The sequence below is a fragment of the Paramacrobiotus metropolitanus genome, unplaced genomic scaffold (genome assembly GCF_019649055.1).
Source record: "Paramacrobiotus metropolitanus isolate TYO unplaced genomic scaffold, Prichtersi_v1.0 Parri_scaffold0000052, whole genome shotgun sequence".
In the NCBI taxonomy this organism is placed as follows: Eukaryota; Metazoa; Tardigrada; class Eutardigrada; order Parachela; family Macrobiotidae; genus Paramacrobiotus; species Paramacrobiotus metropolitanus.
This window is the reverse complement of record NW_026570272.1, coordinates 799047-824048: the sequence shown is the minus strand read 5'-3', so window position 1 is coordinate 824048 and position 25002 is coordinate 799047. Positions and strand designations below refer to the sequence as shown.

At 44.2% G+C, this 25002-nt stretch overlaps 3 protein-coding genes across 3 annotated transcripts; all 3 read right to left on the bottom strand.

Annotated features, from left to right (window-relative positions):
- Positions 1-10280: 10280 nt before the first annotated feature.
- On the bottom strand, positions 10281-11617 carry LOC129592480 (uncharacterized). The gene is made up of 2 exons (XM_055488527.1): positions 11095-11617; positions 10281-10664 (listed from the first exon to the last, which is right to left on the bottom strand). The coding sequence occupies exons 1-2, from the start codon at positions 11601-11603 to the stop codon at positions 10541-10543; spliced, it is 633 nt and encodes a 210-aa protein (XP_055344502.1). The 5' UTR covers positions 11604-11617; the 3' UTR covers positions 10281-10540.
- Positions 11618-14953: 3336 nt separating this feature from the next.
- LOC129592372 (uncharacterized) lies at positions 14954-19457 on the bottom strand. The gene is made up of 5 exons (XM_055488390.1): positions 19167-19457; positions 18921-19099; positions 17175-17337; positions 16234-17028; positions 14954-15388 (listed from the first exon to the last, which is right to left on the bottom strand). Exons 3-5 carry the CDS (start codon positions 17306-17308, stop codon positions 15256-15258), a joined length of 1062 nt encoding a protein of 353 aa, XP_055344365.1. The 5' UTR covers positions 17309-17337; positions 18921-19099; positions 19167-19457; the 3' UTR covers positions 14954-15255.
- A 27-nt stretch (positions 19458-19484) lies between these two features.
- Positions 19485-23506, bottom strand: LOC129592371 (uncharacterized). The gene is made up of 7 exons (XM_055488389.1): positions 23192-23506; positions 22786-22831; positions 22428-22591; positions 21878-22119; positions 21258-21425; positions 20986-21202; positions 19485-20052 (listed from the first exon to the last, which is right to left on the bottom strand). Exons 1-7 carry the CDS (start codon positions 23322-23324, stop codon positions 19757-19759), a joined length of 1266 nt encoding a protein of 421 aa, XP_055344364.1. The 5' UTR covers positions 23325-23506; the 3' UTR covers positions 19485-19756.
- Between the last annotated feature and the right edge of the window lie 1496 nt (positions 23507-25002).

Below are 25002 nucleotides of genomic sequence, written 5' to 3'. Positions count from 1 at the left end.
AACATTCCTTCCTTTAATTATTTCTTCATCTATTTGAACACAAAATTTCCTTCCTTTAATTACTCCTTCCTCTGGTAGCATCAGCTGGATTAATCAGCTCGCTGTGAACACGCCTTTGTAGCACATTCTTTGAATAAAGAATTATGGTATAATTCAAAATTCATCTAAAACGCTAATTGCTGGATCAGTGGTTCCGGTCTGGTAACTTGAAAGCTTACTCTGTAGTGTATCATTTTCCGCCGATGTAGTTTCGAAGATCAGTTTAGAATGCCGTGGCTTGATTATGGCATCTGCCTTTCCGCCGTGAAAAATCATAACAAGAAATGTATTTTTTGCATGTCTATCAGAAGAAGCGTACAATCATTTCTTATAACGAATGCACATTAGCCGCGGTTGTCGCGCAGTGTTAAAGCCGATTACCTTTCTAGTGCCTACACGATATTCAAAGTATTTCATCAGGATTTTCGGCTGATCGTTGTGCAACTGGGGCAGCACCACGGTTCTGGGATAAAACTGGCAATCGGTTTAGTGAACACGCAAGCTTGCTCTATAATAACAGCCAGGGGCAACAGCCAGAATCTTAGATTTTTTCATGCTCATCATTCTCCCGGCAAACGATAGTCATGGATTATATACTTTTTGTGTAGATTTTATTTCCGCCAGTAATCACGAGTGTCGTGACAGTTCCAAAATGTTCATCCGCACCACACCTGTCCGCCATGGTCAATAACAGTTCAGGAGCAGCCTCTGCCACCTCCGGCGAGTCTAATGCGGTTCTGTGATGGTACGGCATCTCCTCTACAGTTTCCGGCATGGGCGTTGTGGCGGCCCTCCCACTAATCTGTGCCCTCCTCCGTCACCAACCTCACCGTGAAGGGACCCACCTGCTAGTGATCGGGCTACTCAGTCTGGAGGCGTTGGTTACATTGTCATTCTTCCTCTTCACCACCACCGTCCTCCAAGTGCATCGCCACAACTACATCACGATTTCCTGCTTCCTGGTGCAGTTTTCCCGACACCTACTCTTCACAATAATCCACTGGATCGCCGTCGTCCTGGCCTTCAACCGCTTCGTGGCTCTCATTCTGCCCCACCGCTATCCTAACATTTCCGGCCGTCGGGCCGCTGCCTTCCTGGCAGCAATGTGTTGCGCCATCGCCGGTATTGCCACATTTCCTTTTGTGGCGAGGATTCTGGGATATTATGCTTACAATGCGGATGTCGGCGCTTGTGTGCTGATTCAGTATCCCCATCCACTCGTTCCTTTCATGCTGTCGATCAGCGCCATTGTGCCTTTTTGTTTACGTTTACAGGGCGGGCTTTACTTGTGCGTCACCATCAATTTCTTCCACTCGTGGCAGGGACATGAACATGTCCGGGAAACCACTTTAAGGGCACGCCAGCGAACGCTCGCTGTGGTGTTGATGATGTCTTTCGTCTGGGGCGTTATTTGCTACTGCCCGCTGCCCATCGTCATCACTCATTTCCCGTCGGTATGGCCAAGCCGGCCGCTCTTGTTCTTCTGGCTTAACTCTCTGATGCACTTGGGCTCAGTTGGAACGCCGGTATGTGTTTTTGTGCAGTTTATATCATCAGCGCATCTTAACACTGAACTGAACAATCGTCAGCTACCAATACGTATATTATCAGGTTGTAAAGTAAAATCAGGCTCTTGTTCTTCTGGCTTAACTCTCTGATGCACTTGGGCTCAGTTGGAACGCCGGTATGTGTTTTTGTGCAGTTTATATCATCAGCGCATCTTAACACTGAACTGAACAATCGTCAGCTACCAATACGTATATTATCAGGTTGTAAAGTAAAATTTCCGTAAATCCAGCATTTAACTTTGTAGCAATTAAGACGTTGTCAGCCCACTCAACAATTTAACTGTATGACGGAGTGAACCAACCATTAAGCTGCATGCACTCGGCGCGGATTAAGCCAGAGCGCTAGCACAATTTCAGCCATCGCTTACTCTGGCCCCCAATTGGATATACCGGTATACGGATATACAATACGTAACGAAGTTCTGAGTACTTCGTTACGGACTGGCTTAAATTAAGCCGCTTAATTGCACGTTGAGTAGCCACGCGCTTGCTTAACGGAACCGCATGAGCGGTTTGATGGATCATGCATTTAAACTGTTCGGTTTGTCGACGACGTCGAAATATAAGTAACACAAATAAATGTCCAGTGCATTTTGTTGCAAATTCGAAATTCTGTAAATGTAGAATTATAGCCTTGTGCCGCCACACTCCATTGTTGCAGCCGGGTTATATTGCCGGATATGGTCACAAGCCGCAAGGAGCGCGGGTCGTTGTGTGCAGAATATAGGGAGAAATCATAAACAGGGGAAAATTTTGCAGAATATAAGGTGGTTCTACGTGTGTAGAATATTACAGACAATACATCTTCCTTGTACTGCTTCAGGCATCCATATGGATTGCTACGTTATAACTTATAGCTGAACAAAGTTTTTAAGAGCGTTGCTTTTATACCTGCACATTGATAAAGGCACATGTAGGAAGTACCGTAGTGATAATTAACAAAGTGCTGCAGCCAGTTCGGTGACAGTAAAATTTGCATTTTGTTGTGCGTCGCGCAAGCTGAATCCTTTGGAGTGTGCACAGATCTGGTTCCGAACGGCACAACAGTTCCCGTAAACTGTTCTTCACTTTGCAAACCAAAGTTGCGCAGAAAAAGTCACTTTTTGCCAGGAAAACCAAAAGGAATAGAAGATTTCGAAGGCTCCCAAATTGTAAGTCAAATTACGGTGCAACATCGGGCGATGCTACCAACGTCACGCACCGGAAGTCCCAAAAATTCGTTCTTTATTACATTTAGCTGTGAGGTATAACATTTAGATGCGAAATCTTAATGTAACCAAACATTAAAGAAATCTTTCCAGGAATAATCTTGAAGGTAATCATTCATATCGCATTTCGAGACACCCTTGCTAATGCGACTATATGCGCCTCCCAGGCAGTTCAAATTGTGCAGAATAATGTTAATGAGTGTTAGCAACTTGGTACAGTTTGGATGTTGATCGATACCTGATCTCAGAAGTTTCGTTCGCTAATAACATTTTAATGGATATGCAATATTGTATTGCATTATTACAGAGCAATCTGCATTATTAAAATTATTGAATTATTTAAATTTGCACGGTAACATGTACCTTCATCAGTGTGCAGGTGTAATTGTGGCGCTTTTAATTTTAAAGCACCTGCTCAGCCATGGTGAAAATCCATACGGATGACTGGAGCAGTACAGAAAGGTGTATCGTGTGGAATCGATTTCCCACTGTACTGTATGAAAATTTGTGCAGCCGCTGAAACAGTGCCACAATCCGCTCTATGACTTTTCTTTTATAGGTCATCTTCATCATCCTGAGCGACGAGTGTCGACGTGCTGTCTCTCGGACCATACGCGACGTGCTGCGTATGGTCAGCAGGAATCCGTAGTGTGCTGAAGAGCCGCAAAACGCACGCAAGCAGACGTAGTTTGATACGAACAGGTATTGCACAATCAGTTAACTAACTACGTGTTGCCGCTGGAAATGACGATTTTTGTTTGGTTGATAATTTACACACCGGCTTTTCAGGAAGGCGGATGTCTGCCGAAAGATTTGACTCAATATATACAGAGTAGGCCTGGTTACCGAGCTTAAGTGCTCTTTCTCCACCCCATGCAATGTCTTCAAAAGACCCGACGAACCGGTGCAGTGGTAAAACTCGAATTCCCTGCCGAGAGCGCTAAGTGTGATTGCTGGGATAAATCGGCATGTGAAGAGTACGGCCGCGCGTGCAGCGGTAACCACAAACTACGGAGAGGAAGGCATGAGCGTTCTGGTAGAGGCTGTGTTTCATCGCGGTACTGCTTTTACATTTTTACATCAAGGTCGCAGAAAAAGAAAATATTTGGGTCTTTCCTTCGCCCTATTTCGTTCTTCTGCTAAATATTGTGAAAGGTCAGCCGCTTTGCGTAACCGATACGCAAAGGACAACCAACGGGCGGAGCGCGTAGAAATTAGCAATGAGTCAGCGGAAAAAATTCAAACAAATCAAGACGAGAACGTATGCGTGCCAGAAAGGAAATGAACGTCGAAGTGCAGATGAAGAAGCCGTTTTTAACACAGGATGGCCAAAATGCGATATCGTTTCCAAAAACGGATTTTCAAGTTGCATGCTTGTGGTTGTAATTTTTCTCTCCAAGCACACAAAAATTTTGTACATTTGTTCGTGCATGTGGTTTGGGAGCAGGCCCGTAATGGTTGCGCTCCAACGTCGAAGCGCAACGGTTACCCGGACGGGTAAGCCGATAAGTGATAACCCGTCCCATAATTCTGCAAAGTATTTTATTAAACAAAACCATTACTTGCTTACGCCTGACGTTACGTTAAGCGTTTTTTAAGCGACTTCGGCTTGCGCGTCGCGTTAACCTTGCTCCCATTGTCTGGGGCGATATTAGAGCACGGCCATCAGTGCAAAGCGTTTCTCAAATAACCGATTGCACATTCGGTTCAGCGGTTATTTTTAGCTGATAAAAGTATTCCGCCTTGAAAATTAAAGTGTCGCCCCAGAGGGGTCCAACGCCTACTGCGTACAAGATACCGCCACCTTTTGACTTCGTAACGGGGTCCATAAGAGGAGCGGTTTTTTTAGCATTGTCATATTTGTTGTGGTCCGATCGACTAAGCTGGTTCTAAATCCGCTATCAGAAAATACACGCGTCTCATTTGTTGTTTCAGGATTTTTTCTCATGAATAGTAAATTTATAATCCTGAAGTGAGAATCCAAACCTTTTTTCTGACGACAAGAGATTCGCAGTCAGTGTAGTCAATTTAACTAGAAAAGTACGAAATGCGAGAAAACCTCTCCCTCCAAAGACGTCATTGTGACCTCAGAAGGTGGCGGTACCTGTTTAAACGGGAACACTTTCTAAGTCCAAGATATACTTAGTAATTTCTTACACCTGCCCATTATAATAATGGAACCTCAATAAACGGTACCTTACAGGGATAATTTCCTTCTACAGCGAATTCGGTCAACGACTAGTTTAAATTGTTTAATAAACTGGACTGTAATGGCATAGTTTACAACTGGCATTTTTCGTTTGCTGTTATATATTTTACCTTTTTCAACAAAAGTTGAAGGGTTGTCAAAAGTGGCATTCAGTCGTCGAGGATCATTCTGAGAAAAACGCAGTAATTTCACGGTTTCAAAAACGAGAAAAAAATGAGTAACATTTTCTTAAGTTTATACCAAGCCAAGCTAGAATACAGTGAAGTACTGGACAGGTGCCGAAAACAAAAAAACATACTCAGTAATATGTTATATCTTTGGCATTACTGGAGAAGTACTCTGTAACCTTGGGTGGCTGGATTTGCGTTCACAGTGACATTAGAATTTCCGTATCGGCAACCATCTGTCAATAGACTGTGTTCGCAAACACAAAAAGACTTACGATATACGGTACGATATACGATAGGCTCTTGCACGTCATCACGGCGTACCCTTATCGGACCGTTTGACGATAGGATTGACGATAGAAAGCATAGTTATCGTCAAGCTTACCGTTAAACCCTGCGAAATAGCAACCGCTCTTGGTGGCGATTTCATCGATTGGAACGGCTGCAGGTGCCAAATCACGAAACTTTTGAGGTATCGGAATAAGTTCGAATGGTTTTTGATTAACAAACGGAGTAAATCAGGAGAAAGATAAAATTAAAACAAGTTTTTTGATACAAAGTGAGGGCAGTTTGTCCAAAAACCAATGGTTTTGCAGCTATTTGAATTTACCATGCAAAGCCTACGGCGTTGTTGGAGTACTCAGCGCGAACTTTTTACTCGAACTCCGTAGACGTCTGTTTTACTTCAAATGTTCATAACAACGCTCACTGTCGCTCAAATCTAACAGCTTTGGTGTCAAAACAATAATTTAAAATTTTAGTTTTCATCGGGTTCACAACTAAAAGCAGTTTAGCAAAAACAGAAGCCCCAAGGTTTACTAAAACTTTTCACGTTTCACTTCGGAGGCAACATTCGACCGTATAACGTTTATCGTTTGTCGGCTATGATGAGAGCGAACACTATAAATTACCGACGACATGCTTACGGTACGGTGCTGCATCGTATCGTCCACCGGACCGTCTATCGGACCGTTGGTGTGTGGCGAACACAATCTAATATTAAATTGTGCATTGTGCAAATCAAATCGCCTAAAAGAACCCGCGAAGCGAACTCTAAGCCGCAAAAAAAACAAAATAAAATCCATCGGGGACGAGAAAGCGATCATCCGTGTTTCCATTACATCTCCCTCAAACCGTTCACATAAATCAATAACTGTCCCACTGAGTAGGAAAACTTTCGTTTGTACGCAGATTTGACTAGTTACGTATCAGCACCGGACTACCGCGGCTGCAGAACCATGAAATTCGAAAAAATAATATAGTAATTCAACTTCATACGATGACGCGCTCAGTCGCCGCGCCAACGCAAAGTAACGTTCGTGCTGCAGTTTGTTTGCGCAACAACGACGATCGCGTCAGCACCGGCGAGCATTTAAAGAGTGCTTATTTGCGATTTATCAGCGAGCTCGTTGAAAGATTAGCTGACGAAGATCTGGCATGCATAAGACGAAGATGATGGGGTCGACTATGGCCTGCAGCTCTATGAGTAAGAAAATCCAGTCCTGGACGATGGCATCCGTGACTGTGGTTAACATCGGCATTACGATCCCGGACGGTGTCCAGCAGATGAACAGGCGTGTCCAGCAGATGAACAGGCTGCCGGTCAGCAGTGTCAGAAGTAAAAAGCTGTTTTTTTCCGGCTTTGCTTCCTGGTTGCTCGATGACGGCGGTGAGGTGTCAACTGAATAAGTTTGACTGCCTGCAAAATTCAACAACGCAGTGGCACCAAAAGGGCGAAATAAGCTGACTGGGCACCACTGCAAATTAATTACAATGACGATTAAATTGATACTATCATCTGTTGATAGTTAAACACACTAACCACAGTCCCTTTCGTATTGTGATAATAGCTGGTACTTAAAACGGAGTAAACTTAGGTGACAATGGCCGTTTTCCCAAATAAAAATATGCTAGAAACAGAATTACACATAGAGGGGTGGTATTTATTTATATAATTGTTATTGTGCTATTCAGAATTTTTTACCGAATAAAACATCAATATCAGCCTTCACCACCCATATGATATGTACAGAATACTTAACAAAGGTCTGTTTGACAATAACATGTGTCTGTTTGACAATTGTATTTAAATTTATATATAACATAAATACATTTTACTCCTATACATGTGTATGTGGTTACATACGTACCTACACATTCACCACCTATATGATGATATCATCTACATCACCCACGGTACCCACCGTAAAACCCGAAATAAACGCCTTCGGCCTTTCTTTTTTCGAGAGCTTCGGGAGACGTGGGCGCTTAAAACCGCAAGGGATGTTTATTACGGCAGGGTGAGCTATTATTTTCAAATGAATAACGCGCTGTGATACTTCAGCTTTGAATATTATAATGAATATATCAACGTATTGATGTATGGATTATGTATCTATCAAAAATCGAAACGATGATTTAGCTAATGTGCCTACTTGGTAGTTGGCTAACATAGCAGCACAACTGATTAACACAGCGGGTGCGCCGAAATTTAATACACGCCCCAGGGCGATAATTTTGGGGTGGAGCGTCTTTGTTATTTCGTGACCCACGGGAGGAACGTTTACAACTGCACGGGGTATCATTAATTTCGGGGGGGGGGGGTCGTTCACATCGGATTTTACGGTATGTCTATGTCGCCTGTATTATCTATATGATATGCACCTGTATGCATTCGCAGACGCTTTCGGCGAATGTAAAAAACCACCGGATACTGCGCCAGCGCAATAAAGAGCGTAACGAAGGACACAGCTTGAAAAATGTACAGCCAGATTTGCTCAGGCAGCACTTGGTAATTAAAATCGCAACCTGCCAGCGTTTCCGGTTGTCGATAATGCAGGACATCCATTATAATTATCGGTACCACAAAGAGATGACCGACTATCCAGCACAGAGCACACAGTACAACGGCGATACGGGTGGTGTGACGTTCACGATACTGCAGCGGGATAAGTATCGCGCAACAGCGACACAACGCGATGGTTGCATGGATAAAAAACTGAATAAAGTTAAGAACCGTACCCGAATACATACGGAACGTACACCAATTGGTTCCCCAGCACCACGCCGTAAAGTTATGATTGACAACTTCCAGCGGCCCAAAGGTAACGGCAAACAGGAAATTTGAGCTTAACAGCGTAACGACATAAACGTGAAATTTCCTGATCATGCGGAAGTTGGCGAAATAGAAAAGCAGTACCACTCCGTTCAGCGCAAAAATCATGACGCAGATGGATAAAGTTCCGATACTGTATGACGACCAAGTCATCAAATTGACGGCTGCAGAACATCTTTCCGTGACATTTTGGGAAGTCGAGCTGTTGTAAGCCGTTACGTTCATGGTTCGGGAAAAGTATGCCTCTTGGAAACCGAAATATTTCTCCCCCAGCACTGATCAAGCTCGTTGGCAAAGCTGCAGCAAAACAGAATCTTGCTGGTTATAGCAACTTTAGGTACGGCTATTAAACATACCTTGTATCATAGTACTTAACAAAATCTTGATCAGTAAAGCACAAGCACTTCACCCAACAAACACTTCACCGCATCTGTTGATCTGTCTGCCGGCAACAACGTTTTATAAGGAGTTCCGTTGTGGAACTTCCGTAATTTCGTTCACCAGATACAAGATAATTTCTTTTTACGCCAGGTCTAGCAGACGACTTTCAATTAGGGCGTTGCGTTCGTACATGTATGCCATACAACTAAGACGCATCGATAGAAGTAGAACCCACAAACGGGCGATTTGCTCCCGTGCAAACTGTAGGATTGTGCAACACTGCATTCACGTGAAGGCTTTACGTGTATCCCGCCTTTTCACATGCATATATTCACATGATACACACGCTGCTAGCTTATCCAGCTGTTGTTGATCTGCAGTTTTCAGGCACTCGTCTTTTATGTACCCAGTACCCGCAATAAAATTTCCGAACTGACATTCAGACACAGCCACTTTCCTCCATCAGCCATCTTCTAATAATTCACATATTTATTGCATTTGTGTTAGTTAAAAAGTTTGGTAGAGGGACATACAAAAACTTGTACTGCAACTAGCAACATTCGTAGATGGACTGGCATTTACTTTATTCGTGCGTATGCGGGGGCGGAGATAGCTAGCAGGTGCATTCGTGCCGCAGACGAGATCGTTCATAACATTTGCGAATTGCACTCATAACAATTCCCATGCCGTTCCCGTGTTATTTGGACGTGTATGCATTAGAATCTCTGTTCCACCATTACGCAAACCGTTCTGCATCCCGTTACACAAATCGTTCTGTATACGAACGTACCAACAACAATGCCCCTCCTTTACAATGATGATTCTGATGACATTGCAGTACTAAATTGATTGTATAAATATGATAAACTAAATTAATTTTGTCGTTTCAAGCGCGATACCGCGACGTAATTAATAAATTGGGTCTGACCGTCAGCATTCCTGTGGTACATGCCACAAACTCAGCGCCGCTCATTTTCCGCAAACTGAAATAGACAAGCGGATTTTCCCTTAGTAAATAAAACAATTTAGTTCATCTTGGTACATTTGACTTCGTCACACAAGACAATACCATGATCCAAATAACCCGGTAATCGTCAGCCCTCGTGCGTAATAGATATTGATTCATTGATAATTGAACTTAATTGACTTAATGAAACAGCATTCCTGTTAGCACTATATAATGACAGCAAACTAGTTGCAATTTGTCGGTAACTGGAAATACCATCACAGTTCGTCGTGGACTGCAGCCGGACTCATTCCTTGACCCTCCAAGCTTTCCGGCCTCCTGACTTCCGGTTTCCACACCAGATTACAACGAGAGCAGTGTATAAACTGGTCGAATAATTGAGGACGTAAACATACCGGTAGCGCGCACGGAGCGCCAAATGCACGATATTGGCATTTATAACGATGGCCATTTCATTACAGTTAATGCAATACGGAGAAAACCAGGCGCACTTGCATAACAATAATCCCTTGGGCAAAATAATTGGAAAGTTAACAGAATCAGAGTAAAACTTTTAGAACGTCCTTTGCATAACAATGAATGTCGCCGGCCCATTTTTGAAGCATCTGGTATAATACAAGGCTGCCAGCAGTGTACTTAAGATTCTAAATTTTCAACCCATGTAAAACCGAAACAAAGCAGCGGCAAAAAGAACATACACGCCTGAATACCGTAACTGAATAGATCTCCTGTTTGAAAAAGTTACAGAATTATAAAATTTAAAACCGAACCGTGAGAGTAGGGACACGCCGGAAACAAACTATCGCATTCGTACAGCTCGGTAATATTTAGTGGGCCCACAGAGCCGAGCACCCCAAAAGAAAGTTATTAAACGCTGCTTGCATCTTTAATCTTTATAACATCCATCTAGAGCTTTCAGGGTCACCTGGCTGCAAGCGCAAATATCCAGCTGGCGCAGATCCATTGTGTCCCAGCGCTTCGGGTTGTCAGTCGGGCGAAAAGTCTCAAACCTAATAATGTTGACAAAAGGTTTCCATACAGTATGTCGGATTCATTTGGCAAGTAACATATTCTCTACTACAAGTATGCCGCGTATGAATTCATTGCATTTGCAGCAGTCATTATGAACATTTTGCCTAAATAACAGATAGGACAAAACGACTAAACTATTTCTCAAATATACTGGGTAAATACTGGACTGTAATTTATACTTTTACTGAATGTACCTGTACAATCATTTTAACATAAATTCTGGCGCGAGAATGGTAAAAAAACGATTAAATTAAAACTACAAGCCTAAGAAATGCTACGACTCTTCAACTGGAGAAAATTTGGCGTGTTCTACGCCCAGCTTTCAGTTATTTATGAAGTTACATAAACGCGCTAGCAATTTTGTTATAACTTCTAATGGTTTTTTACCTATCTACCGATTGCACTCACAGCCTAAGTAAGATACGGATGCTCGTCCATTCGTCGGGATAGGCCAACATCTGCACCCAGCGACTATGCATAGAAGTGACCTTGTCCTTTATCCGTTGAGAGACATGCGTGCAGGTGGCGTTGGCCGCGGTCAGTAAACAACGCCACCGGTCCAACGGTGAGTCGCTGGAACGGAAACGCACGGAGGGAACGATAACATCGGTCTTGAGCTCCTGCCGAAACAGCTTAGTATCTCGCAAAAAGGCTTTCTCGGCTGCCGGCAGCGTCGCATCCCGCAGCATTATCTCCATCGCTGCTGTGGCAATAACTGGCCATGCCGGGAAGTTGCATACGATTATCTTCTCACACCCGTGAAAAAACTCTTTCGACCAGCTGCAATCGAACGTCCCGGCGCGTTCGTTGCGACCGACGGTTATTAACAAGGACCAGGACAGAGACCCGAAAGCACAGGTGTTTTTGATAACGATTAGCGGTAGACGAATGCCTTTAGCTTGTAAGAGCCCACTCATGGTCCGGACTTTGGTTGCCAGATCCATCCCGCCGTCGAACTTTGGCTGGCGATGAACAAGCGCCAGCGACTGTGTGTTTTGGATGATAGTGTTATCAAGTGTGGCAAGAAAATAATAAGCGGTAGAATAATAAGCCGCGGAAAACACTGACTGCATTAACAGCTTGGCGAACTTTCGACACGAATTGATAGTGATGTGATGACGTTTATCATCCAGTACCAGAAGCCTCCACAGCGCGCACACCCTTTAAAACAACACATCGTAGATCAAACATTTACAACTGCCCGAAGGAGGGGCAGGAATGTTGACCGACACTAAGATCGGTGACGAAAACGAAGACAGCAACTGAATTGTACGCACGGTTGTTGTACAGTGAAACTTGGTTGCTAAATACACCTTCGGTTAAAGCAAAACCGCATATGTTATCCAGATGTATGTATTACACAGAGCTATGTTACAGTCTATGGGACGCGCCGGTTAAACTTTCCGCGTATGTAATTTCCAGGTGAATGTATTTACCGGGGTATGTAAAAGGCAGGATTTATGTACAGTAAATGACAATCTGCACATTTATAATTAGTTACTACCGCACATTCGCTACTAATTTTATATCCAGCTACTTAGCAGCATTAGATATGAAGTCCGTACTATCAGCATTCAGTTGGCAGTTATTGGTTGGTAAATTATTTGTTAACAATAATTATTGCAATAATTTTTAATGTCTCGGTGCCGAGCAAACCATGCGCCGATCACACACTAATAATTCTCAAAAATGAGACAATAGTATCGACAAAACCTTTTTTCTAAAAACGGAATATTTGTAAATAAAAAACACTTAAAAATTACTTTTAAAAATAGAAACAAAAAGTACCAAATCTGTACTTTATGTTAAACAAACACAAAATATGATATTCGTTTTTCAGAACGTATTACAAGTAAGTCCTTTGGAGAAACTCCGTTTCACTTCGGTCGATTACATCATACTCAGTGCTCCGAGATGTCACGACAGCATTTTACATCAGAAAAACTTGAGATGTCTTACCGCTGTGTTCGGAGCTGAGTAATCACATCAAGATTAAGCAGAGTGCAGGTCATGATGACGGGCGGAAGATCCCGGATGGACGTTTCTTCCACATCTGTAAAATTCCTGAGAATTAATGCCATGTCAGATAATACAGTGCGCTACAAAATCCTCATACGGCGAGTAAAAAGTCGCAAATATTAAAATTCATTCAAATATGTTGCCGTTAACCATATTCACCCGCACCTTGAAGATCTTGATCGGTCGCGCATGCGATCATCCTGGACGAAGGGGATAGAACACTTAACTGCTCGTTTAGATATCTTTTACAGGCTTCCTTCAGCGAATCCGCATTCCAGAACATACTGCGACTATCTGGGCCACCGTGGACTTCGGCGCAGACGAACGTAACCGTGTCGCGTCCGGCACTTACAAACACTCGACACCCGACATCAAACGAATAGTTACCAGCATCCATAAGCGCAGCGTGCTGTCCAAAGCACACAAAACCAAAGGTATCCAGCGACATCGAACTTCCCAACAGGCACCCGGCATCGCATCCTGAGTCCCGTCGACCCAGTGCTATGTAATGTGATTCATATTATGTCTGTGACTCTTGCCTTTAGCTATTCTGCTGAGCTGATTGTCTAGTTCTTCTACCTGAATGCTAGTCTGTTGATATTCTATGTCTAGCTATATAAGTCACAGTATGTTACTGTGATAGAGGGTCAGGATACAGTCATCTGACTAGTCGATCGACTATACAATGTACCAGCACGGTTAGCTCTAGTAAAACCCTTCGTTACAGCTAACTGGCAAGTTCCGGCCATAAACATGGGCATCGCTTCCATAGTCCGCAAGAGACTGACTTCGGCGAAGTCAATAACGTGTTCTTTGTACAACCACCCGGTGTGCCCTTCAAAAAAATTCTTCCCGTCGCGCCGGTCCGGTAATTCTTCCGTAAACAGGTTCTGATGTACGATGCGGCAGTTCGGCAACGTGTTTTCTCCGTCCTGAGTCCTGTTATCCACGCTCACGAAGCAGAACATATCACATAGACCGCTCAAGATGACGCGCGATCGAAACACCATTGGTCCGCAGGTGCTGTCCCGCAGCGCCACCTCCAGGTCCTGCCAGCATATACATCGGCATAATTCTTGAGGCAATGATGCGGCCAGAGATGCTGAGTGTGAATCCATTCAGCGGGGACGCTGCTCGCGTCGAAATCGACCAAAACCTTGCCACCGTCAATATCCTGAACGTATCCCAGCCACCATTGGGCGTTGTCACGCTGCACCAGCACCGTGTTACCGTAGTCGACTTCACGTGCATTGGAGTACAGCTGGCGAAAGTACCGTGGTGTCCCGTTCATTATTGTGAAAAAATATCGAGAAACATGAATGCCAGAGAAAACAGATTCTTTCGCTACATCCCATTCCCTTGTGTGTCGCTAAATCTCTAAATTAGCCTAAATTTAAAAAAATTATATAGTAAAATTTCTTTTCTCAGCGCTTTGTTTCTCTATTTACACACAAGCGCGCAGACAGCAGTAGAGAACATTCCAACGCAACACGCGGATCCTTATTTGTGGGTAATTCCTATTTAATACCGGTTGACTAACTGCAGCTCTGCTATTCAGTGAGCCCAATCAGCCAACCACCCATAATCGTGCAACATCCGCATTCGCTCCCTACAATTTTTCAACTCTTCGTAAAGGGTCAGTCGTGCACAATCTTCTCTTGGGCTCCGCTTGAAAGATATATAATAATAAATAATAAGGAATTTATTGTCTTCGTGCGGGGGTCGTGAGGGATATCTTCCTCTGAACGACTTCGACTTTGTAGGGCTTTCTTTGTGTCTGTTGTGATCTGGTAATTAGGTTAAAAACACCAACCTGTTAGTCCTACTAGTTAGCAGCAAACTGGGATAAAGGTTTCGCCAGCACACCACCAAGCGTTACTTAACTAATGTTATCTTCTGTTCAAGTGAACACATTGTGCTAATGGTATAAAAAATACGAACTCAGCAGATAAGTTAAGGAGTCACTTTTTACATGGGGAAAAAGACCGAAGCGCTGCGCGATGTCTTATTAACCGGACGCGGATATAATGCATTTTACGGGTAGGCTTGGAAGAGACGTGTCATACCTTAGCAAAGGCTAGTACATGTACATGTGTGATGTGGATAACAGTGGGTTCTTAGGTATTACCGGATGCGTGGACGAATGAGCCGTCATCTACGTAGTGTGTAAGCCACTAGCCACTAGACGACATAATTCACCTCATCGTTAACAATGTCCGGTATGGATGCATAACAAGACCACGATATTATTTGCATGTACTGGCTCATTTCACAAAGAGGTCAGTCACAGTGAAAGCTAATCCGAAAACTAAAGCAGCAAATTCGAAAAACTCATGATATTTGCTAGTACTACGGCGCCCTACGTCACAAAGCCATACGAAAACCGATAGTTCATAAAGGCACTCTGTACATATACGGCGACATGTTCTTATCGGCAGACACATCAATGCGGAAGTTCTGCGTTATTAACGAATGTACGAAGAAAACTAAAGCCTAGGAATGTGACAACGAATTATTAAGAACCATACCAAAACAGTCGTATGTTATGCATTAATCGGCGTGTCGTTTGAATAATTCCACGACAAGACGCTGCAACCACGTCGGAAACGTCCGGATTCGGTCGACGGTCAGGTCCATTGCGTTAACGGGATGATCATCCTCAAAAAGAGGCATTCCAACAAAACTACAAAAGTCCGAATAAAGAACAGAACTACAAACATTCACTGGAATTACGAACAGAGACCAATGAACAGTACGCGCACCACAATTGTACCACTGCTGGCCCCCTTATGCCATCGTTTTACGTTTTTTGCGACATCATAATGATGTCCGTAAAGGCACTGTGTTCAAATTTGAGAGGATCACTATTGTACAGATCAAGCACAATAATCTGCATGAAACCCTACATTTGAACTGTATTTTTGAAAGTTGTCTTCGGCAGCTTTGCCTTTTCTAATGAATTCCAGAAAAAGGTGAGCTACTACGTATATTATAGCAGTAGTGTTATGATTCAAATAATTATGTTTTTATTTGATTGGTCGGTGATAAAGCCGATAATGTAATCGGTAGCCTGTGGGCGGTCTGTCACCGTCTGTGTTCCGAATTTCTAGCTTCTGTGGAGATGAGAATGAGTTTACGGAAATCAGTCGGGCACGGTGCTGCTTCGCAGCCACTAGCACTTCTTCAATTGCTAATAAACTTTGATGAGAAAGCTTTCTTTCTTTCGTTCGTTCGATCGTTCGTTTGGAATGACCTTTCGTCTTCCTGATTCCTGTAATTCCCTAAACTGTGTAACGTCTGCATCTTTGACCACCACTTTCGGTAATTGTGCGTCGTGGCGCGGCGTGTAGCCAGCCCACTAGTAACGGAGGCCCATCATCAGCCTTCCGTTGTAATATTCTAATGTCAAATTAACTAGTGGTAGCGGGAGGCCTACCGCCCAGAGCTAACGATGGCGCGGCAAAGGTGGTAGGTACTTGAAGTTCTATACAGATACAACTACTTTTACTGAGAGTACGCGTTTCTTACCGGTACAGATACAGAGCTAGCGTACCGCCGACAGGATCACTGGATTGCAGTTTCCGTGCAACGACGTCTTCCTCTTCGGGACTCCACATGGTTGCGAAAAATCGGCTAAAATATTCAAACGACTGGACCAGCGCGTGTGGATACCAAAACAGCGGAGATTCTGCCAGTGACTCGGAGTAATCAAACGGCCACTTGTCTCCACATTTCTCCATGACGTCCTTGTCGATGTGCGAGCTGAGCGTTACAGGCAATTCTCGCTGCACCAACGGACCGGCTTGGAAATGGCACCACAACGTCACACTTTCCAGCTGCACTCGCATCACGCCGCGCGGAATAAGTCCGGATAAGATATTAAGAGACAAGTGCAGATTCTGCATAGTCAGCCCCACTTTGCGGACTCCTTCTTTGCCTAAGATCTCCGGTACGTACTCCCGGAGAATTTCCCGGAGATAGCTGCGGATCTGCGGAATATCGTAGTGGAAGTTGTAGCGGAAGGCGATATACTCCTCATCGTCCTGTTCCACCATCTGCGGGGCCGGTGGCAGCGAATCCAGTGACCAGCGGACGATGAGCTGACGGGTGCGTCGGCTGACGAAGCGTACCAGCAGGGATTTTCGTTGGACGGAATATGGATCGGGCATGGGTGAGAAGACGCCTGGAGAGAATTGTCGGCGGACGATCACGGTATCCGCAGATGGGGGTCGCGGGGCGTATGTGTCCCATTTCTGCACGTCTAAGATGACGGCCTTCTGCAGAGTAACGCAACGGCTCGCACGTTCCCACTGTTTGCAGACGCTGTTGAAAATAAAATATGAGTACATAACCAACACAATAAAAACATTTATTGGGATTTGAAGGTTTTGCTCTGTGTAACCGTGTTATTTTAGCAATGATTGCCAAGAACTTAGGGTAAAAACCTGCTAACAAAAACCACAACTTACATGGAATTGTTCGTTATGTCGATGATATCCAAGAACGAAAAGATATGCGACACCATCTCGTCAGGCAGATCGTGGAAGGAGCAGGGCACTGGCTGTGGACCTGGAGCCATTGACTTCGGTGGCAGTGCTTCCATTTATCTGCTGCCTGGTAGTCCTTCCAGTCCTAAACGAAAATCCAGACAGATGCGATATTCTTCGCGTGATGCAAACCAGCAGCCGAATAAATATTTGATGCACCAAGAGTTTTCTAAATTCAGAGAGTTACTAATCAAAGTGATCGCTGATCCGAAATTAAGTCGTCACAGACTCACAAGAATAACAGTTACTGAAAAAGTATAAACTGTTCTGGTCTCGCAAACAGCGGCGGTGGACAGCCGCAGCATGCAAGTTTCAGAGAAAAGTGCTGTACTACAACTTGCACCCTTAGGCCTTGTCCCGAATTCAAAGCGAATCTTGCTATGGAACGGTTGCTCAACCGCAAGAAGTGGCTGGGTGCAGTGGCCACGCCTACAGATACGGTACGCGAAGCCACCTCGCGAGGTGGAGTTGCTGTATCGCAACGAGATTCGCTTTGAATTCGGGACGAGGCCTTAGTACTCGTACTGAATTGACGGTATGCGCCAGGGCAGGCAGCCGCGCACGGGCAGGAGTTCGTGAAACCTGCGAGTGGTCGGAAGTCGCTGTTTCTGTCGCTAAGCATATTTTCAAATCAGTGACTTTAAATACTGCCCACTCATCTGTTAGCAAAACCAAGACCACAACCAAAATGTACAGAAAAATGTGCTCTACAAGGAAATGTTAGCTGTCAAATGAAGATCTATGACAACAGTGACTTATTGCCGCCAACGTTGTGCACCGTGAAATTCGGTGTTATAGATTGTGCTTAATTCTCTGTTGGTTAGACCCCTCGTACAGCCAATGAGCGTGCTTGCACCGGCACCGCCCATCTACCGCATTCCACAAATTGAGTATTCATGCGCATGACTCGTGCCCTGAGTGCGTAATACTCGTACTATACGAGTATTACGCACTCAAGTCCCGGTACAGAATTCCACTGTTCGTGAAGCTAAGCTGCGAGAGTAGTCAAGCCGCTCGAAGCTAAGGCACCAACGCGTTTGATTCCTACGTTTTACGAGACTTCGGGAAAATGCAACACACAGATATCCATATAACCAGCACAAAAATTTGTAGTGTATAGTAAAAGGTGCTCGTAAACGTGAACATGCTGTTGTACCTGACAGCTGGCGCAGTCAATGCCCGTACACGGCTGCGTTGTTGTATTTACGTAGTCTGCTATTAGGTAGATATGGACGACTTCGTACAAATTTTTTCGAGGCATGTCTTTCTATTTGTATCCGCAGAATCCCGCCGTATCCCACGGTATCCTCTACCGGCTCTACGTATCCCTGATAAATCCTCACATTCTTCTACTCCTTTTATTCAATGTCGTAACCCACCGTATCTCTGCAGTTTCCTTTACGTACCCCACATGTCTCCCTCTAATACACTTAACAGAACATAATAAAACCTATGCAATAACATAATAAAGTTATTGTTCGTCCGACGCCAGTCCGTTTTCGGAAGGCGGGCCCCCCCCCCCCTTTAAAGACGGGCCTGTGAACGGTGAACCACAATAAATTGATTAAATAATTAACCATGGATATTTTAAATTACGAGCATTTTCCTATATTTTTTCGTCGAATTATTTCCCGCCCAGAATGCAATAACAAAACTGCAGTACTTTACCATTCCAGCAGTGGCCCAGGCTATGTATGGTAATCCGCACATTCTTCGTCCTTTGTGACGTCCGGGACATCGGGAATGGACAGACTAGTGCATAACCTGTGGAGAATATTCTCCTGAAAAACATGAAGTCCGGCATGGGTCATCTGATAAGCAGTTTTATAGAACTGTTGAAATACTGCCTATAAAAAGCAACTGATTTTTTCAGGTACTGTAACTAATTCCCGAAAACGTAACAGAACGGCCAACCTAATAGGTCCGTTTTCCTGGCGCCAGTATCCAGGAGTCTATGGAGTAACGGCCACGTACAGCTATGATTGTTATGATCCAGCGCCAAGAGAAAATCCACCAGGGCCTCCTCTTTCCGACTGGTGAGGGCCAATTTCCGGCCGGGTCATCCGGGCTCCGTCGACATGCCCGCGGAAACCAAGACTTTCTAGATGGTTTTCGCACTGACGACCATGATCTTACCAATCTGCTTTCGGGATTTTTCTTCGTTTTGTAAACCGAGAATGGCAGCCTGCTGCTCGGTTAGCGGCACCTCCTGCAATCCATAGACCACAACGAATCTTCTTATTCTGCACCTTCTTGTTGTTTTATATAGACTGATCACATAACAAAAATAACAGGACCGTTAAGACCGTCAAGTACTGTGGGGATTTTACGATAGAACGCAAAGTACACTCGGATATACAAAACTAAACTATTCTCAACAGATCACTGCAAGGCGTATTTCACATTGCGGAGAAGTACTAAACATGGAAAGAACAACCTTCTCGTGGAGATCATGACCGTCGTGAATTATACATCGTTCTTCATCACAGTAGATTAAATAAAACTCAGCGCCCCGGGTTAGAGTTCCAGGTAGCATCCGGTGCATCAGTTGATCTTGGGAGCGAATCTTTAAAGCCCAGTGAACGCGAGCGCAGCGGAACAGTACTGACATTCAAATTTTGCACATAGTTCACCGAGACAGTGTCGATCAACGGGAATTGACTGACAATGTTCCGCACTTTCGCGTAGACCACGGCGCAATCGGCGATATTCAACCGCTTTTCAATGGCATAATACAGTGCGTCCATGTACAGTGCGTGCGTATGTCCCAAAAGCGTCTTGTTCGATGCTTTTGTGGTTTCTGCAAAATATTGGCGGTTGTCGTTAGCTCATGAATGAAATAATAATATGCCCGCCTCAGAAAGCTAATAAAAAACATAACCCTAAGTGGTTGTTCATCCCCTGTAATCCATTGTCTTGACACGCATTCCACTGGATTATCATCAGTGCAGGCTTATCGTTATCCGATTGGCTACTGTTTATTATACCGTAATTACAACATTTCCGGACCCCCTTTCGCACTACGATCTGCCCGGTCCACTCCCCGCCCCCCGGACACGTTTAAAAAAAGGGCTCCACTCGAAATTGGGGTCGTTAATAATTGTCAAGCGCAATAAACCGTCAATTAATTCCAAGCGCAGTGGTGGTGATTGTTGGCAATTAGCTGATTACTTGTACCGGGATGCTGGCTGTGTACTGGCAGATAGTCACTTATCCGATATCTGCTGCGTCCATTTTCATTAGAGCAGGATGCGCAGTTACTCGGAAACGCGATGAATGGCCCACTAAGCAGGCACCATCCGAAGGGAATCGAGAAACGTCCGAAAAATGCACCGATAGGGGAATCGAACCCAGGCGCCGCCGTAAGATCCCTGTAGTCAGTATTGTACCACTGCAGTGACTGCACGACGGCGCAAAGGGTTCACAAGTCTCAAAAGACTTTGTCGCTGTACGTGAGCCGCTTCTTTCCTTACAGCCCCTCAGAAATTTATTTTTGAAAAATTATGACACCTTCCCAAAACAACCATGCCATCCCTCCCCGGAATAAGCAACCCCGCTCCAAGACGTTCGAACCATTTGTACGCAAATTCCGTAATTATTTCTCATATCCATATCAAGCATCACAGTAAGAAGACCATTTTAGAGTAGTGCCCCAATACGCAGCCATAAAACGTTTTACAGCGGACATCTCAGTTCCACTCAGTGAGCTTTGCTTGGAAAAACTCACGAATACCTGGGTAAAAAATAGCCGCTGCTAGCAGGAGATAGAGCTCCACCAACGTCAATCCAATGCTGTTAATTGCTGTATAGCCCGAACCAAGGAACCGCAGGTAATCCCCATCGACCTTCAGCACTGATTCTAAGACGTATCTGGATACATGCAGTCCGCCACGACCAGTGGAAATCCATATGTAATACTCCCCTTTGTGGAAGTAATTAGCATAGTGCACCTGCAAAACACATTCCAGTCAAACGAGGAAACTGAAAAGCTGGATGACAACCGACCAGATAGCTGATGAGGTACTTTTCCATTAACAGCGTCCGCTGGTCGTCGAAGGAAAGGTCGTGAAAACCGACCAACAGTGAGCCAAAGGTAGCCAAACGCTCAGCTGTCCTTTCCATAACTGCTGTGATCACCCTGAGCCAGTGCGACGGTGTTGTCTGGGGCTCTTGCTGAAAAATATAGAAATAGCACTGGTGGCAAAATCAATTGCAACTGTCTGTCAGCCAGTAGTCGAGCAATACAGAAATGGAGGTCACCAATCCGACCTGCTGCCAAAAATGTGAGAACGCAAGAATCATGTTGGTATTAAGTGCAAGCTTTACTTATAACAAACTGGAGGAAAAACGCGATCCCGTACTTACGCTAATACACCATTGCTCAGAAATTTAGGCAAAGTTCTAACGTTTAGTTTCATCAAGCGTTTAGTTCTAACCTTTTTCTGTTCGTTTAGGTTTAATTTATTCGCGAAATTGAGGCAGTACGGCTAATATGGAACAAATTCAGTTCTTGTAAATGAGTACTATTCCCTTGGAATTTGACTGAGTTAATAAAATTTTATTTAGTTGTGACAAGTTAATTTAATTGTGTTTAACTGTTGAACCGGTCTATGCGTGCAACTAACCGGCACGAGGCCGTCCCGGAGCGCCGTAATCATAAAGGTGGAGAAGGCAACAATCTGGTCGCCGTAGGCGGTTTCGTATGCCTCCGTTACACCAGCGATCACCTTCTCCAGCGCACTGTTCCGCGCTCTAACGATCTCAAAGTATTTGTCGATGGTGGACGGACATAGCAGGGAATGGACGAAATGGCTCGGCAGCGTCGACTGGAGAATCTCCGCGGAATCTCGACGGAAATCAGAAGAATCTACAACAACCTCACTAGTCAGGCAAATGAGAGTAAAAAATTGGAAAGCGCTCAAAGAGAAACAACACGTTGCAATCTAATAAACTGACGTAAACGTACAGGTAGCAGTAGCATACATAAAGAAAGCGGCAGGCGCTGAATTTTTAACCCTTATAATTTATATTGCAAGTGTTGAGCATGCATGTTAGCAGAGACAGATCCCATCATCTATCACATTTCTGTAGTGTACGTTAACATTTATTGATCGATTAGACGGCGACAGCGCATTTTGAGCGTTACACGTTCTCACGGGTTTTATTTATACAAACCGGAAAAGCGCACGAGCTGGCCCGAGCGAAACTGCAGGCTGGAACTAAATCGTCCTGTTCGTAAACCGATAGGCTGATTGCCCGTTTGTGGGGTCTGTCGGTAACAGTCCGGAGGGGGTTGTAACGGGACTACGGAATTTACTCCGACGTCAGAGGACGGGCTTCTGCAGCGACACAATACATATAATTTACGTGGCATGAGACAGCCGTCACAGCTTCAGTCCTTGGTAATCATGGGGAGAAGGTTTCGATTTACGAGACATAAGTACAAATGTACAATACATCTTTCCCACTTCAGACTAGAGCAATTTATAACTTCGAGTCCATTTTATTCAGCCTTTGCGCAATTTGTGCTTACGTGTCTGAACTCCGTGATTCAGTATGGAGGGGGGCGAAGCGTGTCACTGAAAAGTAAACGACGGTTCTATCAGCAGAAGCATAAAAAAGTAAAATTTTCAAAACAGATTTACATTCATTTTCAAGCCAGCTACGCTGTCTAGTCCAGGCCTCTGTATTTAGTTTGTTTTGTTTCGAGCGGACAAACCTTGGAGTCTAATTAATATATTATAACGTTTAAAACAATTCGAAAACAAACTGCAAACATTTAAAAAGATTTTTACAAGGTAACAAGGCAGAAAAAACCCGAAGACTTGAACAGAAACATAACCAAACAGATTATCTCTGGAAGTATAGAACATAACTTTATCAAACAGATTTTTCATCTTTATCAATCTAAGCACTGCATCTCATACTTCAAAGCTCACCAGACTTTACGCGATGCCCTAAACTGCTAGATCCCGAAGGTATTGGATGAGACTGGTCGTAGTCTAGTGATCTCTTTCGAGATGATCGCTCGTCGGGCGACCTCATTTGAACAGACCGCTTTGCCCGACTCATAGCAACTGACGCAGGCTATGAACAGCGAACTTAAATTTGGACAACAACACTGTTTCGAACCACGAAGCCACAAAACTGGGTAGTGAACATTCCAGTTTGTTACTTGATGGAAAACACCAGTCAACGGTGGAAAAGAGATGCCACACTCAACAGTCAACACTTTATGGATGCCTACGGCGGAATAAAAACTGCAGCTGGCAAGTGGCAAATGGCAAATGCAACTGCCGCATGCATTGCCAGAATCCACGTAGGCGCCGTTTCTTGGTGCATGTCCGCTGTGCGGTGATCATGCTGCTTTCCAATCGTTTCTTCCTTTTAAACGCGGTGTCGCAACTCGAAATCAAAATGCCAAAATCAACACAGAAGAAAGAAGATTACTCTACAGTCCCTGCTTGCCATTAAACAGACAAAACTAGTAAGTGCTTTAGCTGGTCACGGCTCGAAGAAATGCGTGCTTTAATATTATAGGCTAGATTTTATTTGACAATAGTTCACCAACCGGAAGTGGTTTGGATTCGCAGTCTCAAAATTTTCCTTTAATTTGTTTCTACCTGATTGTTGATTAAGTAGAATAAAAACAAATTTCTAAGGGATTCAGGCTAGACACTTAGAAATCAACTGCCTGTGCGAGGTTTCGTGAACTTTTGAATGAATAAATGACGTAACGAATATAACGCGGGGCCGTATGGGCGCCACGCGTATCCTCGACAGCGAACAGCGGTGAACCCGGATGAGGCTTTAATGCCGAATCTAATGCGCACCGTGGCGCAGCAACACCAGACTAATGAGGAAGGATCTTGCAGCCAGTGCAACTGTGCTGCAGGTCCGTCAAAACAGCGCAGCAATGTGCGGGGTGGAAATCCCCAGAAACAGCGAATAGCTACTCAGGAGGGCGGGGCGTCCCGCCCTTACACGAACCTCCCAGATCGGCACGTACAGAGGTACGTGCATATTGGACGAGTGCAGAGGACGTAATAATTAATAATTTTGCAATATTCAACAGAAAAAATCCTAATACTATAATTTAAAATAATTAAAATTAATAATTTTGCTTAATTCGCTTATGTTGTCGTGCACGGTTTCTCTGCTGCAAGATTGCATTGATTAATAAAATAAAGGAGTTAATTATTTAATTTACACCTTAAGCTTAAGGTGTCATCGGCTGTCTGTCACTTTAAGCCAGCGACCGTACTTAGATGTTGGAAATTTAAAATTAAAAATTCTGATATGATAGCCGAACCCAGTACATGAAAATTTTGGGATTTTTTCCGGTTTGTATCTCCGAATTTAGCTTACATTAATTTTAGTTTATTAGTGATACTTTGTCGCCCCACCCACGGGAGGCACTTCGCTAAGTGGTCAGTAGACAAAACCAGACCGTGTGTAACTCTTCGAAACTGTTCTTTCCTATGTGGTGACATGTATCAACTCGTTCTTCCGTCCCGCCCACCCTCTTTTGCGAGGAGAAGGGGGTGGTTTTAGCAAGAACGATGCGGACGGTTGCGCCGGTGACCCGTGTTCCGGTGCTAGTGTCTGACCCAGTGCCCAGATATGTAGGGTTGAAATTCACGAGGCTTAGACCCGTTTGTGAAAAGAAGTGAAATGAAAGTGAAATGAAGTGAAATGAAATGAAACGTGAAATAAAAAATATAATTTAAATTGATTATTTTAGCTTTTA